Source organism: Hemiscyllium ocellatum (genome assembly GCF_020745735.1).
Source record: "Hemiscyllium ocellatum isolate sHemOce1 chromosome 27 unlocalized genomic scaffold, sHemOce1.pat.X.cur. SUPER_27_unloc_3, whole genome shotgun sequence".
Classification (NCBI taxonomy): domain Eukaryota; kingdom Metazoa; phylum Chordata; class Chondrichthyes; order Orectolobiformes; family Hemiscylliidae; genus Hemiscyllium; species Hemiscyllium ocellatum.
Window position 1 is genome coordinate 2787026 of NW_026867498.1, and position 17344 is coordinate 2804369.

At 48.9% G+C, this 17344-nt stretch overlaps 2 protein-coding genes across 2 annotated transcripts in view; one reads left to right on the forward strand and one right to left on the reverse strand.

Moving 5' to 3' along the window:
• Nucleotides 1–17344, reverse strand: part of LOC132808009 (zinc finger protein 850-like) — a 622390-nt gene that overhangs the window by 589790 nt on the left and 15256 nt on the right. The window lies entirely within an intron of this gene.
• The window catches only part of LOC132808063 (zinc finger protein 721-like), a 229860-nt gene that overhangs the window by 109859 nt on the left and 102657 nt on the right, over nucleotides 1–17344 (forward strand). Inside the window, exon 4 of the mRNA XM_060821973.1 lies at nucleotides 12345–12917. Coding sequence (XP_060677956.1) covers nucleotides 12345–12917 — 573 coding nt within the window. The remainder of the gene's footprint in view (nucleotides 1–12344; nucleotides 12918–17344) is intronic.

The window sequence follows — 17344 nt, forward strand, 5'->3', positions numbered from 1 at the left end:
AATGGATACATTCAAGGGTTGGTTCCAGCCTCAATACTATCACTCCTGTGATGTTTGGGCACCCAGTGTGAAGTGGGGAGGACAGTCACAGGACCTCCTCGTGGGTCTGCTCCTGGGCCTGGCCAAACTGACCATAAACAAGTCCAGGCAGCAGGCCGTGGAGGGGGTCATTAGGGCTGACTGCCTGCCCCTCCTCTGTGGGTACGTCAGAGCCGGGGTGTCTCTGGAGAAGGAGCACGCGGTGCCCACCAACATCTTTGGGCTGTTCAGAGAGAGGTGGGCACCGCAGGGAGTGGAGTGTATTATTTCCCCCTCCAACTCTATTTTGATTTGATCGCTGCCCTCCCCCTCACTATGTGATCATGCAGCATTGCCCTCTGAGAGGGGCACTGCTTGTCACTGGCCACTCAGGTGTTTCCTTTCTTCCTGGTGGTGGAAGGTGAATGAAGATTCGTGCACTTGTTGTCTCTCACTGTGTCTCACACCTGCACACACACAACATGGGTGTGGGTTGGAAATATAAGCACTCCCGCAGTTAGGCAGTAGTGTGGGGGTAGAGAAGAGAAAAAAATACAACCCCTCCCGTACACCCCCCTCCCTGTTCCTCACCAATCTCACAGCCAGGACTCCACATCTAGGAAGTATTTGCATCAAGAGGAAGCATCCCTCAGGATGGCAGGCTGGTTTCAGTAAGTGTCTCCACTCCCTACTCCTTACTTTAACTGCTTACCAGCCCACTGCAGACAGGAGCATACTTAACCTCAGGGTTCCCAACAAGACTGCCATCAATTCCTCATTTCCCACCTTTTGGATTGGAACCCAATGCAATTATTTGTTGCCCTTCAATGGCACTGATTTCATTTGTGGCCATACGGCCTCCCCCTGGCTGCCTACCTCCTGGACTGGCAGCTGGGATTTAGGTTATGTTGTCCCGTTCCTTTACCATTCCCACACTTTGCCTTTTGAGACTTCCAAACCACAAATCAAGAGAGTGCTCACAACTTTTCAGCACCTTTTCTCTACCTTCTCCCCTCCCTATGCTCCCCTCCACCTTGAGGTTGAGGGTTAGTGAATTGCTACCACTCTGGAAGAGATTGTCAATGCCACATCTTCAGCCTTTGACCTGCTCAATGCAGGGATGGTCACTGCTCTCCAAAGTCACATGGAGACTCCCTGTTAGCCGAGAAAGGAGGCACTTGTGCCCTTATCGGCTCTGACTGCTGTACCTACATCCCTGACTCCAGTGACAACATTACTAACATTGCCGCCCACATTGGCAAGGCAGCCTCCTCCCTCCATGACACTACTCCCCGTTGGGACTTTGGACATGGATGGGCGGCTGGCTTGGCTCTTGGGCTACCGCTCTCTTCCAGGGCCTTGTGCTTCTTATTGCTGGTTTTGTTCTGCGAGCACATAGCATTATTTTCCAGAAACAGTGCTGTGCCCATTTCAGCTGCCTTCTGATGCCGAATATTCCAGCATCTTCCCAACTTGTGCCCCTTCTCATTTCTGACATTTCCACACCAATGGATGGTTTCACTGACACTCTCTCTCCTGATCCTGGTGACCTGGACTATGACAGTTACCTTGGCGACTCTAAACCCCCATGGCCAACAAGCCCCACTGGGTCCGCTACATCCCTCCTTTTGCCGGATCCTCTGAACTGACCTCCTGATTTGGTGAAAGGAAAGGAGGAAGGAATTGTGGGAGAATTATTATATTCTGGTCAGCTATTTTGTCAAATATTAAAAATCTGGAAAATACTTTCAATCTCAGCTTAGTGCCTGCTTGCCAAAGCTTCTGTTTCCCAGGCTAAGATTGTGTTTCCCAGGCTCAACAGAGACACTCGGCCTTGCAGCTGTACTGCTACCTGATAAACAAATTCTTTCCTTCCCTGGGAATATCCTTCTCTTTGCAAGGACCTATTGTATACTTAACAGGTTCTAACCAACACTGTCCAGACACTACGTGACTGGGCAAAGTGCCTCAGTTTGCTCAATATCCTGCAATTCACAGATTGCTAATTGTTAAATGATTGTGACCTGTATAATCACACAAATTTGTTTGTCATCGGAGTGACTTGTGATTATTAGGTTGTCTTGGCTCTCCCTGTGAGCTCCCGAATAAACAGTCAATAACTCAAGGTTTGTGTGTCATGATTACTTATCCAATACTTATTGGACTACTACGAGCAAGTCACCCACAGCATAATCTCCTTCCATCCCCAACATGGATCAAGAGGCCATCCTTTTTTGCCAGACAAGTAAATGGCTCAAGCTCAGGAAACAAAGCCTGTCAAACATTAACAGGCACAGATCTAGACCAACCTTTTCCAGAGTCTGTCCCTTCACCTCGATTGACTTTCTTTTTCCCTCAGCTCCTACAAACCAACAGCTGAACCCAAGAATGTGAAAAGAAATGGGAAAGGGAGCGAGAAAAGAGAGTGCGGTACTTTCAGATGTTAAACAGAGGAAGGAAGTTGCAATCTGGGATAAAGCTCAACCTTCATTCAGGGAGAGAGGGGGAGCAGCAACTTCAGTAGCTCATGGTCAAAACCATCCACATTCAGACAATAGGAGGGCTCTGATTGGCAGGAGGATCAGGCTCCTTCCGGTCCTTCAGGGTTTCCCAAAGGTTCGTCTCCCCGTCCATCAGAGCGATGAGGGGCGGGGCCCCAGATCGATTTCACACATGCGCACCATCAGCACTGCACACGGCCGATAGAACGGTTTCTTGATCGCATGGGATTGTGGGTGCTACAGCAACCATTAAAAAGATGAAATCAAGTGTTGCATATGCCTTCTTAAACGTCCTTTGTTGTATATTGGTGATGTTTTCGTCAGGAACTAATCTTTAATCGATATTAGATTGATACACTGAGTGAAGCATTGCAGGCATTCAACTCTAAACACTATTTCCAATTCAGTGTCAGTGCAGCACTCTTTATTTGTCCTCACATCAGGACAGGATCAAAGCCCTATATCTGTTTCACCTGAACCTCGATTTTTGTTTAGTTTGCGGGTTCCAACCCTCTGTTTCAATCATTTACTAAAAGTTACTCATGGTACATGTGCATCGCTGGCTGGCCAGCTTTTAGTTCCCCTTGAGAAGGTGGTGGTGACCCACCTTCTTCAACTGCTGTGATCCATAATGGTACGGTGACCCACAATGTCCTTTGGGTGGGAATTCCAGGATTTAGACCCAGGGACACTGAAGGAACAGCAATATGTTTCCAAGTCAAGATGGTGAGTGGATTGGAGGGGTACTTGCAAGAGGTTGTGTTCCCAAGTATCTGTTGCCCTGATCCTTCTGGATTGAAGTGGTTGTTGGTGTGGAAGGTATTTTCTCAGGATCTTTGGTGAATTTCCGTGGTACATCTTACACACTGAACACATTCCTGCTTCTTAACAGTGGGGCAGAGGGAGTGGGTGTATGTGGAGATGGGGCCAATCAAGCAGGTGACTTTCTCCTGGATGGTATCAAGCTTTTTGAATGTTGTTGAAGCTGCACCCATCCAAGCTGGTGGGAGAGTAGTCCATTACACTGTTGACTTGTGCCTTGTAGAAGATGGGCAGGGTTTGTGGAGTCAGGAGGTGAGTCACTCGCCACATTATCCCTGACCTGTTGCCTGCTCTTGTTGCCATTGTGTCTGTGATTAGTCTATTTGAGTTTCAGGTCAATGGTAAACCCCAAGGATGTTGATAGTGGGGTGTTTAGTGACAGTAACACTGTTGAATATCACGGGGCAATGGTCAGATTATCTCTTTTGGGGATGAGTCATTGTTTGGCATTGGAATGGCATACATGTTACTTGTCACTCATCAGCCCATTGGATATTGTTAAGGTCTTGTTGCATTTCAAACTGAACTGCTTCAGTTTGTGAGGAGTTGTGAACCGTGCTGAACATTGTGCAATTATTGGGGAATATCACCACCTCTGACCTTATGATGGAGGAAGGTCATTGATGAAGATGATTGAGCCTAAGACACTACCTTATGAATTCCTGCATAGACGTCCAGGAACTGAGATGAGTGACCTCCAACAACCACAGCCATCTCTCTATATGGCAGGTATACCTTAACACTTAAGATACACAATAATATTTCAAAACTAATTGAAGGAATACATATGAGACACCCCTCTTCTGGGAGCCTTCAGTGCAAGTTTTTCTGTTCCAGGGAACAATCTGATAAGTGTTGACTGTCATGAACCCTTTTGATCTTGGCCATTTCTCCCCTGCCACCCACAGCACCCCCATCCATTCTCCCCTGCCACTCAAGCGTTCCCTATCCATTATCCCCTGCCACTCAGAGTGCCCCCGTCCATTAGCCCTCGCCATTCAAAGTGCCTCCTGTCCATTCTCCCCGCCAGTCCAGCACCCTCTATTCATTCTCCCCGCCACTCACAGCCCCTCATCTATTCTGCCCACCACCCTCAGTGCTCACTGTCCATTGCCCCCGCCAATTGCAGTGCCCCCTGTCCATTCTCTCTCCAGCCCCAGCTTATTGTCCATTCTCTCTTTCCTCTGAACACTCTGTCCATTCTCCCTCACACAACCCTCTGCATCCCTGTCGTTTCTTTCCCCATCCTCTGTCCCCTCCATCTACTCTCTCCCCACCATCTGCCCCCTACTACTCTCTCTCACCATACCCTCTGTCCCATGTCCATTCTCCCCCTTTCTCTCTCTCCCCATTCTATCTCTCTCCATTTTCTCTCACCTCCCCCTCCCCATTCTCTGTCCCCTCCCCCATTCTCTCTTCCCTTCCCCCAAGTCTCTCTCACCTCAGTCTCTCCCCCTCCCCATTTTCTCTCCCCACCCCATTCTCTCTCCCCTCCCCATTCTCTCTCCCCTTCCCCCATTTCTCTCTCCCCTTTCCCCCCATTCTCTCTCCCCTCCCACCATTCTCTCTCTCCCCTCCCCCATTCTCTCTCCCCATCCCCATTCTCTCTCCCCTCTGCCACCCTTGCATTTCCTCTCCTCTCTCCGATTCTCTCTCTCCTCCCTATTTTCTCTCCCCCACCCCCATTCTCTCCCCTCCCTCATTCTCTCTCCCCTCCCCCATTCTTTCTCCCCTCCCACCATTCTCTCTCTCCCCTCCCCCCATTCTCTCTCCCCTCCCCCCAATCTCTCTCCACACCCACCCCCATTCTCTCTCTCCACCCCCCATTCTTTCTCCGCACCTCACCCCCATTCTCTCTCCCCCATCCCTCCACCCCATTCTCTCTCCCCACCCCCCCCATTCTCTCTCCTCAATCCCCCATTCTCTCTCCCCACCCCCATTCTCTCTCCCCTGTTGTGGGGAAAAACACCAGGCTCGGAGTCAGAATTGCGGTTCAATGACAGAGTTTATTGCACAAGGGAATCCCGGGGCTCCGGGAGAGAAAGACACCAACAGCACAGTGTCAGCTGCGAGACTTCTCTCCACCCGGAGCACACGTCAAGAAACTTTGATCCATCTTGTGATACAATCGGTCAGGGATGAGATTCTTGTCTTTGTAACATGATTTGTTTATGGTAGTCCTTGCAGAATCGTTGATAGTTGATACAATCATTGTCAGTTCAGGCACAGCCTTTGTTAATTTCCGCACAGTCGTTGTCAGTTTCAGTGAAGACATTGTCCATTTCAATGTCTGCATGGAAATCCATTGTTGTAGTAATGGGCACTAATTACTCTTCCTGAGAAGGAGGATTCCTGCAGCCCTGGCTATTAGCATTTGGGATCGAGTCTGTATCAAGCTGTTCGCACTTCTATAAGAGGTGTTGGCCGGACCCAGACACTTCGGCGGGCAGTGTTCATTACTCATGTGTATTCTCTCCCCCACCCGCTTTAAACTAATCACCTGGGTTGTGAGACCATTGTGCTGGCATTCTGGTGGTCCCCAGGCAGTGTCTGTATCTGCTCTGCTGTTTCTCTCAGTATTGTGATCCGGCGGACATCTTGTGTGTCAACTTGGCCAACTGATGGCTCAGTGACCATCTTGTGTATCCGTGTGCCTAGTGTCACCCTGCCCTGTGCCATCGCCCACTTCTCCTCCACGCCCACTCTCTCTCCCCCGCTGAATCTCTCTATCAACCCCACTCATTCTCTCTCTCTCTGTCCCCCCCCGCCACAGTTTCACTCTACCCCCTCCATTTTCTCTCTCTCTGTCCCCCATCCATTCTGTCTCTTTCCTCCCCAGCCCCCACCACACCACACCACACCACACCCCACCCCACCCATCCTTTCTCGAGCCTCGAACCATCTTTGACCTCTGTATCAAGCCCTTCAAAAGACAGACACAGAGAGAGAGAAAGAGAGAGAATGGGTCGCGATGACTCTACCTGGGAGTCGGGAGGGGTGAGAAATGGCTGATCTTCAAAATTGAGAATACCTAAAATGATATCTTCAGAAACATCGTTAACGCCAGAAAGCACGTTCAAGGTTTTTTAAAAGAGCTGCTGAAATCCACCTGAAACTTTCACTGAAACCAGCACAGTCAGGCCACTGCTCAGGACAGGCTGGAAGGGGTGAATGGGCGAAAGTGAGCACTGCAGATGAGAGTCAAGATTAGAGTGGTGCTGGAAGAGCACAGCCGGTCAGGCAGTATTCGAGGCTTTTGCCTGAAACGGCGATTTTCCTGCTCCTTCGATGCTGCCTGACCTGCTGTGCATTTCCAGCACCACTCTGATCTTGAATGTAAGGGGTGAATGGCCTAGTCTTTGTCTTGTGAAGTTGGTTCCAACTATCTAGAAATAGCATCACAGAGCACAGAAACATACCCTTCCGTCTATGCCGACCAGATATCCTAAATTAATCTAGTGACCCATTTGCCAGTATTTGACCCCTTATCCCTCTGACTCTATCCTATTCATATCCCCATCCAGATGCATTTTAAATATTATCATTGTACTAGCCTCCACCACTTCCTCTGGCTGACACGCACCACCGTCTGTGTAAACAGGTTACCCCTCAGAAACCTTTCCCCTCTCACCCTAAACCCATGCCCTCCAGTTCAGGACTCGCCCCGCAACGTGGGGAAAAGACTTACAAAATTTGAGCAGCCAGACAGAATGCAAAAACAATGCAATGTCGAACCACAAGGAAAAACAAATTCTGCCTCTACCCCTTTTTTCCTGTTGGCATTCGGACTCTTAAAATCTGACGGGAACACCAGCATCCCCAGTGAGCATACTGCGCATGTTATCCGGTGTCAGTAACGCAGTACGCATGCCCACCGGTGTCATCAAAGCTCTGGGCATGCTCATCGGTACCCGCAAAAAAAAGGCGCCCGACCTTCCTTTGATGGTCCAATAGGGAACCGTGGAGGACCAGAACGAAATTGATCCTCCTGCCAATCAGAGCCATCCCATTGTCTGAATGCGGAAGTTGGACCATGAGTTTCTGAAGGTGCTCCTCCTGCTCCTCTCTTTCTGAATCCACATTGAGCTTCACCCAGACTGCAAACCCCTTCCTCTGTCTAAGATCTGTGAGTACGGCACTCTCTTTTCTCGCCCCCTTTGACATTTCTACTTCTTTCCGGAGTTCAATTGTTGACTTGCAGCAACTGAAGGGAAAGGGGGTGAACCCAGGGGGGAGGACAGACTCTGGAAACGTGGTCGAGGTCTGTGTCTCAATTGGCAAAATAGACAGACAGGAGGCTGGAAGGACCCAGCAAACCAGGCAGCATCAGGAAGTGGAGAAGTTGATGTTTCGGGTGGAACCCTTCTTCAGGACTGGAGGTGGGTGCTGAGGCAGGGGCTGGGGCTCGGGCTGGGGCTAAAGTGGGGATAGGTGAAGACAGGGAGAGGGTACGGCCTGATTAGTCAATGGGGGGAAGAAATCAGGTTGGTGGCAGGAAGGAGTGGAAGTGGGGGATGGAAAGGGAGGTTATTTGAAATTGGAGAACTCGATGTTGAGTCCTGCAGGCTGTCGGCTGCCCGGGCGGAAGATGGGGTGTTGTTCCCCCAATTTTCAGGTTGGTTCATTGTGGCAATAGAGGAAGCCTAAGATGTTTTTGTCAGAAAGGGAGTGGGAAGGGGAATTAAAATGGATGGTGACTGGGAGGTCTGGATGGCCTCTCCAGACCCAGCTGTGATGCTCGCCAAGCCGTTCCCCAAGTTTACTCTCGGTCTCCCCGAAGTAGAGAAGATGACAATTTTCAAACACGTGGCAAACGCAGTACCACGAAGTGAAGTTATAGCCTTTGCTATGAAAAAAAAGCAGAAAGACGGTGTATTGCTTAAATGGTGATACTTTGGGATGTGGAGAAAGTGAGAACTGCAGATGCTGGAGATTAGAGTCAAAGTGTGGTGCTGGAAAAGGTGGCAGGTCAGGCAGCATCTGAGGACCAGGAGAGTCGGCATTTCAGTCCCGAGCACTTCATCAGGAATGATGTTTGGATGGACAAAGGGTCTGATTCCGTTCTATGTGACTCTAATCATCTTCAGTGAGAGCAGAAGTGTGATTGTGAAGGCTGGAGTTTCAGAGCAGCTTTCAAAGATGTTTTGCCCTTAATGGGAGCAGAAGAAGTTACAATTAAATCTTGCATTTGTGAGACAGCAACTGAGTGAGTGAGTAAATCCGAGGTTTTGGTGCAAAATGGGAATTCATTGCACTGTGGGGATGAAGCTCTACTTATTGAGTCATTTCTACTGGTGAATGAAACCAGGCTCAAGATTAGAAGGAGTAAATTTAGGACAGAGATGAGGAGGAACTGCTTTTCCTGGAGAGTAGTGAATCTGTAGAATTCTCTGCCCAAGGAATCAGTAGAGGCAGCTTCATTTAGTATACTCAAGACACAGTTGGATGGGTTTTTGCAATGGTAGGGGAATTAAGGGTAGTTGGGACAATGCAGGGAGGAGGATCTCAGCTGATGAATGGATCAGCCTTGATCTTAATGAATGGTGGAGCAGGTTGGATGGGCCAAATGGCCTTCCCCTACTTCTATTGCTATGTAACTGTGTAACCCTGCATTTCCCATGGTTAACCCACCTAACCTGCACATCTTAGACTTAGACTTACAGTGTGGAAACAGGCCCTTCGGCCCAACAAGTCCACACCGACCCGCCGAAGCGAAACCCATTGTTGTCATTGTAGGCAATTTAGCATGGCCAATCCAAACCAAGGCTGGTGAGCAGTGAGGTGATGTGGAAAATGAACATCAGAGAAAGGGACAAGGAGAGTAAATGTACCAGCGATCACAAAAATTGAAACTAAAAATGGTGTGTCTGAATATGTGCCGCATTGTGACAAAAGTGAATGAATTGACTGCACACATTGAAGTGAATAATTATGGTCTGAGACTCCTCACAGGCTTCAGGATGGCAAGGATTAGATCCTGTATATGGAGGGTGTTGTCTAATGGGAAGCTTGGTTAAGGTGGAGGGTTGGCACTGCTAATCAAAGCACTGAGCACAGGGTAGTCTGGTGTCAGCTCAGATTTCAGGTCCTGGTGTCTCTGTCCTCTGTTGATCTCCCTGTTCCCAAGGAGTATGTCGGTCTGTGCTCAGCTCTGCTGGATTTCTGCTGAAGCTTTGTCCCCTTCTACACCTTCTGGAACAATAAAGCATTCAGTCAATCGAGCCCCAACCCACAATCTCCCAGCCTGTCAACCATCCAGGCACAGTGTAGTCACAGCAGGGAATCAAACAAGAAAAATGAAACCAAATTAGAAATGAATAGGTGCTCGTGTTTAATGTTTGTTCATGAGAAAGTAAACCAGAAATAGGGCTCCCCCAGGATTCTCAGGGGAATTTTGTCTCCCTTAAATCTTAGCAGGGAATCAAAGAAGAAAAATGAAACCAAATTTGTAAGAAATAGGAGCTGTTGTTTAATGTTTATTCATTAGGAAGTAAACGATAAATGGGGGTCTCCCAGGATTCTTATACTATCCTACTTGAGGAATTCTCTCTCCCTTGCATCTATCTATGAGAACCCAGCTATGATTTACAACAATATTTTCACCAACAGAAGTAAGGCATCTGTTCTCAAATAGACAGAGAGATATACAGGATGGAAATAGACATTTTCTCTCTCATGTGCACACACACACACGTCCATGAACATTTGCAGAGCTGAGCAGAAATGTCACTTTTCGCAATAAAACTTTAAGTTCACTTGATAAGGTGCTTTCCAGGAAGTTCTGGGATTTACATGTGAATGATAGCTGCAACCCAGTCTAAAAGATGAAAGACTTAACAATCCAGGTTTGTTCAATGTATCATTTCAGTGGCAGGACACTTCATGTTTTTCTATAAATTCTGTGTCTTATGATCTTATTCTCCACAACCACTTGACAAAGGAACAGCGCTCCAAAAGCTAGTGCTTCTAAATAAACCTGATGGACTATAACCTGGTGTTGTGTGATTTTTTACTTTGTCCAGGTTAGGGGGGAATTGCTATGCTAAATTACCCATAGTACCCAGGGACGTGCAGGTGAGGTGTGATAGTCAGGGAGTAGAGCAACAGTAGGGGAATGGGTGCAGGTGGGTTACCCTTCGGAGGGTCAGTGTGGACTCGTCAGGCCGAGTGGCCTGCTTCCACACTGTGGAGATTCTGTGAAGGGAAGGAATTCCTGCAAACTGTGCAGGGCAGTGTGGGATGGCCAGCCGGCCGACCGCACCGCACCCCTTCCTCTCGCCCCTTCTCCCATTCCCTACCCCACCCCCGACCCATTGAAGGCATCACAACGTGGAAGTGGCCCTGTCAGTTTGCGTGAAACTCCCTCCCTCTGGGCAACTCTTCATCCTGGGAGCAAGGTGGGTGGGGGGGTAAATAGGTTCACTTGTGAATGAATCCAGGGAGGGAGCAGACGCTGCACACTCAGGTATGTGTCTTAGTTACCCGGGTGAGGAGGGACGGAAGGATGGGGTGGGGCCATTTTCCCCATCGCGCCAGAGCCTGAGACGTTTATAATTTCATGAGGGGCATGGATAGGGTAAATAGACAAGGTCTTTCCCTTGGAATTGGGGAGTCCTGAACTGGAGGGTCTTAGGTTCAGGGTGAGGGCAGTGGGGAGATGGAAAAGAGACCTCCAGGGGCAACTTTTTCATGAAGAAGGTGATGCGTATATGGAATGAGCTGCCAGAGGAAGTGGTGGGGGCTGGTACAATTCCTACAGTTAAAAGGCATCTGGATGGGCGGATGAATACAAAGGGTTCAGATGGAGAGGGGCCAAGTGGTGGCAAATGCAACTGGCATCATCGAGATGTATAACATGGAAACAGACCCTTCGATCCAACTCGTCCTTGCTGACCAGATAGTCAATCCAATTTAGTCCCAGCTGCCAGCACCTGGCCCATATAGGGGCCAAGTGATAGCAAACGTGACTAGATTAATTTAGGATATCTGGGCAGGTTGGGCCAAAGAGTCTGTTTCTGTGCTGTGTGACTCTAATCGTCTTCAGTGAAAGCAGAAGTGTGGTTGTGAAGGCTGGACTTTCAGGGCATGTTTTGCCCTGACTGGGAGCAGAAGAGTTTGACTGAAGTGTGTCGGTGTTAATGCCTTGATGTCTCATTTTGCTCCCACCTTCCCGGGTCGTTAACCATTTTGTGTCTGGTCCTTCCTCAAGAAGCTGCATTGCAGGTTCACCCTGAATTGACACTTTGTTTTGCTTCCCAAAATCAGACCTGCTCACTCTCAGCAGGATCCCAGTGTTGTGAAAGATATTAACTTTCAGGTGGAGATATTCAAAATTCAGAGAGATGTCAGTCTCTATGTTTTTGCTTTTTCTGTCCCTGTAAGATCCTGAATCAGCACCTTCAGGGGAATTAGTTCGAGCGGAGTGAGAACAGAGGGGAAGGGAGAGTGGGATGGTGCTTTCAATTTTGTGGAACAACAAAAGAATATTCCACAGAAAGTAGAGTTGCTTGTTCTGAATTTCTACCCTGCACTGATAGTGATGACTTTTGTAATCTCTTTTTGCAGAGTATTTGAAAATCTGAAGACTGAAGTTTCAAAATCAACGGATGAAGGGCTTATGCCCGAAACATTGACTCTCCTGCTCCTCGGATGCTGCCTGACCTGCTGTTTTGCCAGCGCCACATTTTTTGACTGACTCTCCAGCGTCTGCAGTCCTCACTTTGATGTCAATGTCTGACAGTCACTCAATCCATCGGGAACACAACAATTTATGACTGTGATTTCTGTGAGAGGGATAAACGCTTTTTGATTCCTGTTTGAGGACGTTTTCAGCATCAGTGGGACTGGACGAGAGACCCCACTGTTGGAGCGCACTGTGTGTGGAGCCTGAAACAGTTATACGGCCTGGGAAGGGGATTTCACAGCAGGGAGGGGCTCTACACGTGTTTGTGTGCAGCTGAAGCTGTGGCCATGGAAAAACCTGAGGAATCCCGCCCTGTGGAGAAACCGTGGAAGTGTGGGGACTGTGGGAAAGGCTTCCGTGTCCCGTCTGCCCTGGAGACTCATCGGCGCAGTCACACTGGGGAGAGGCCCTTCAGCTGCGCTCAGTGTGGGAAGGGCTTCACCTCCTCCTCCCACCTGCTGACCCACCGATGGGTCCACACTGGGGAGAGGCCGTTCATCTGCTCTCACTGCGGGAAGGGCTTCAGTACTTCATCCGACCTTCAGACCCACCAGCGGGTCCACACGGGGGAGAGGCCCTTCAGCTGCCCCAAATGCGGGAAGGCCTTCAGCGATTCCTCCACCCTGCTGAGGCACCAACGGGTCCACACAGGGGAGAGGCCCTTCAGCTGCCCCGAGTGCGGGAAGGCCTTTACCCAGACCTCCAGCCTGCTGATCCACCAGCGGGTCCACACCATGGAGAGGCCGTTCAACAGCCCCGAGTGCGGGAAGGCCTTCAGCAGGTCTTCCTCCCTGCTGAGGCACCAACAGATCCACACCAGGGAGAGACCGTACACCTGCTCTCAGTGCGGGAAGGGTTTCACCCGCCCCTCCCACCTACGGAGACACCAGCGAGTTCACGTGCCATCGCAGGGGGATTGAAGGAGTGACGGCCGAGTCCCATTATAGATTGGAATATCAACCCGGTTCCGGGGACTCCCGGGTTCGAATCCCGTCACGACAGATGGTAGAATTGGTATTCGGTCAGAAATGTGGAGTTTGGAATCGAACGATGAGACCATTTCAGGGAGGGGGTGGTAGGGGGAGAAAGCCCCCATCTGATTCCCTCTCTCCCTTGTTAGGGAAGGGAACCGCCATTGTGGGAAAGGATACACTCAAGTCGTTCCAGCTGCATCCTTTACCCGGTCTGGCCTACACGTGACTCCAGACCCACAGCAGTCTGGTTGACTCTACACTGCCCTCCCCCCACTGGCAAAGGAGTGGGGAGAAACTTACTTGGAGACAGGGTATGGGTTGAAATTGCTGAGTGAGGCAATACTTCCTCCGGATTACGGCTGTACCAAGGATCCAATTACAAAGGGACAGCTTGGTGCTGACCAATAGTAAAGACAGTGAGGGGGGGTGGGGATGGGGCCGGGGAGGTGTGGTGTGTGCACTTTCACCTTGAGCTGTTCAAAAAGCAACTACTTTTTCTCTGCCTCTTTGCTGGGGGGATCTGAAGCTGTAACAAAGTTGGGTTGCAATAAAGGTTACCTGAACTTACCACCGGGCTCAGACTCTCATTGAAAGCTTTGAGCTCCAAGAGGTTTTTGTTTTAAAGCTGCTCATTTCTTTCAGCCTCCTGCACTAAGTTTAGAACATAGAACAATCCAGCGCAGAACAGGCCCTTCAGCCCTTGACGTTGCACCGACCTGTGAATTATTCTCAGGTCATCCCCCTACACTATCCCAAAATCATCCATGCACTTATCTAAGGATTGTTTAAATCTCCCTAATGTGGCTGAGTTGACTACCTTAGCAGGTAGGGCATTCCACGCCCTTACCACTCTCTGTGTAAAGAACTTGCCTCTGACATCTGTCTTAAATCTATCACTCCTCAATTTGTAGTTATGCCCTCTCTTGAATAAGGGCACAACATTTGCAATCCTCCAGTCCTCAGGTACTAAACCCGTCGACAATGACGACTCAAATATCAAAGCCAAAGGCTCTGCTATCTCCTCCCTCGCTTCCCAGAGAATCCTCGGATAAATCCCATCCAGCCCAGGGGACTTGTCTACTTTCACTCCTTCTCGAATTGATAACACCTGTGTGTAACTAACCTTGATACTTTTGAGTCTAATATCTCGTACCTCATTCTTTTCCTGAGTGAACACCGATGAGAAATGTTCATTTAGCACCTCTCTGATCTCTACTGTGTCCACACTCCACTTCCTACTTCTGTCTTTGACAGGCCCTATTCCTACCCTAATCAACCTTTTATTCCTCACATGCCTATGGGAAGCTTTAGGGTTCTTCTTTGCTCTATTTGCTAAAGACTGCTCGTGTCCTCTCTTTGCTTTTCTTAACTCTCTCTTTAAATCCTTCCTCGGTGATCTGAAATTCTCTATTGCCTCATCTGTACCATCTTGCCTCATCAACACATAAGCCTCATGGAACAGCATCATAAGACACAGAACGTATATCAAAAGATCAGTGTCATGCAATTGATAGAATATATTGAACAAACTTAGATAGTCTTCATCTCTTAGAATGGGTGCGGGCTTTGGTTCATTAATATGTAACAATGTTCCTGAGATGACTTAAGGTTTTATAAAAAAAGATATCTCCGCTCAGAAAATGCATTAAAGGTGTGAGATTTGAGTCTGTCAGTATTCCAATCTTGAATCAGACTGGTTCTGTTTCCAAAGTTGGAATTTGTAAAATATTAGATGCATTGACTGCCTGAAGATTGTGCGCTTTTTGAACAAAATTGAATGTATCTACAAATATAATTCTGCCAATACAATTTCACCCAAAAAGTCGTGTGTGTGTGTGCATGTGAGTTTGTGTGCGAGTGCACGCAGAAGTGTGTGTGTGCATGCTTGGGAAAGTGAGAGTGTGATGGAGTATGAGGCTGAGAGTGTTGAGGGGTGTGTGTGTGTGTGTGTCTGTCTGAGAGACAGAGTATGTGTGTGAGAGAGAGGCTTAATAAAAGCAAGGGGTTGCATTTTTTGCTAAAACAAGGACTTGTACAGATAATGATCGGGCCATGAGTCGTGTTATGGAACAGACAGACATGGGGGGGTGGGAGGTGTTCAGGTATTTAGTTCTTTGGAAGTTGCATCACTGGTAGACAGGGTGGTTTTCAGACGGCATCGAGCAACATTGCCTTCATTGTTCACACCACTGAGTATAGGGGTTGGGACATCATGTTGAGGTTGTACAGGATGTTGGTGAGGCCACTTTCAGAGTACTGAGTACAGTTCTGGTGGCCCTGTAATAGGAAGAATACTATTAGCGACGGTTTAATAAAAGTTTACCAGGATGTTGTAAGGACTGGAGGGTTTGAGTTATAAGGAGAGGCTGGGACTTTATTCACTGGAGCACAGGAGGTTGGGGGGTGACCTCATTGAGATTGATAAAATCATGAGAAGTGGAGGCAAATGGCTCTTGCTTAACGTAGGGGAACTCAAAACTAGGGGGGCTTTTTTTAAATGTAAGGAGAGAGATTTAAAAGGAAGCGGAGGGGCAACATTTTGAAAGAGGGTGAGTTGCATGTGGAATGAACTTGCTGAGGATGTGGTCGATGCAGGTACAGTGACAACATTGAAACAGCATTTGGATGGGTACATGAATAGAAAGGTTTAGAGGGAAATGGGCCAAATGCAGGCAAGTGGGATGTGGGAATATGTGTTTAAATGGAGCGGTGAGCTTTCCCAATGTAGACAGGGCTCCTCGAAACGTGGCAGTGTCCCCCCCTGCAGCTGCAGAGCGAGACAGGAGAGTTTGTTTTTGTGAATGAGCAGTTGTAGCGCGAGGTGGCTGTTGCTTGGTGACGGTGAGGCTCCCCCGGCCCCGCCCATCCCCCCGTGCAGACGTCACGCGGGGGCGAAGGCGGTTGGGAGGAGAAGTCGCTCGAGCGAGGAAGCGGCGGGAGGGCGGCCGTTAGGAAAATGGCGCCGTGCGGCCCGGGGCAGACACCCGGCACTGGCCGCCGCCTTCCTGGCGCAGCTGCTGTGTCACGGCCACACCGGCCGGCTGTACAGCAGCCAGGAGCCGGTGAACATTCTGGAGGCGGATGGGGTTAAGGACCTGCTTGGGAACTGGTCGGGCGCCTGGGTGGTGGAGTTCTACTGGTCGTGGGGCGGCCCCTGTGTCAACGATGGGGCCACCTGGAAGGTACTGGGCCCGGGAGGTGAAAGGTGAGGCAGGTTGTGGGGGGGACGGAGGGGAAGGAATGTGGGGCCTGTCCTGTCATAGTCACATTTTACACTCACTTTCCATCTGCTTTTACTGGCGCTTGTGCTGTTTACCCCTCACTGTGTGTTTAATCCTTGTGCTGTTTGCCCCTCACTGTGTGTTTAATCCTTGTGCTGTTTACCCCTCACTGTGTGTTTAATCCTTGTGCTGTTTACCCCTCACTGTGTGTTTAATCCTTGTGCTGTTTGCCCCTCACTGTGTGTTTAATCCTTGTGCTGTTTACCCCTCACTGTGTGTTTAATCCTTGTGCTGTTTGCCCCTCACTGTGTGTTTAATCCTTGTGCTGTTTACCCCTCACTGTGTGTTTAATCCTTGTGCTGTTTGCCCCCTCACTGTGTGTTTAATCCTTGTGCTGTTTGCCCCCTCACTGTGTGTTTAATCCTTGTGCTGTTTGCCCCCTCACTGTGTGTTTAATCCTTGTGCTGTTTGCCCCCTCACTGTGTGTTTAATCCTTGTGCTGTTTACTCTTTGCTGTTACTTGTGTAATTGCTGAGGGTAGTGTGTAAATACTAGTGAAGGATACTATGCACCAGCATGTATATGTTCCTCAGTCATTGAAGGGGCAGGACCTGTTGAGAATGGTTAGTAAAGCAGGTTGTGCACTAAGCCTTGTTAACATGGATATAGTTTGTTCATTGGAAAAATTGACTTTTTATTATTTAGAGTCATAGAGATGTACAGCACGGAAACACACCCCTTCAGTCCAACCTGTCCACGCCAACCAGATATCCTACATTAATCTAGTCCCCTTTGCCAGCACTATATCCCTCTAAACCATTCCTATTCATATACCCATCCAGATACCTTTTAAAGGCTGTAATTATACCGGCCTCCACCACTTCCTCTGGCAGCTCATTCCATACCTGCACCACCCTCTGCATGGAAACATTGCCCTTCAGGTACCTTTTATATCTTTGTGGCCTCACCCTAAATCTATGTCCTCTAGTTGTGAAGGTCACCCCAACACGGAGGAAAAGACTTAAAAACATTGCTTTTGCATTTGTCTGGCTGCTCAATCAAATATCGAGCCACATGGGGGAAAAAAATATCGCTCTGCCCTTTTTGATCTCCAATAGACATTTG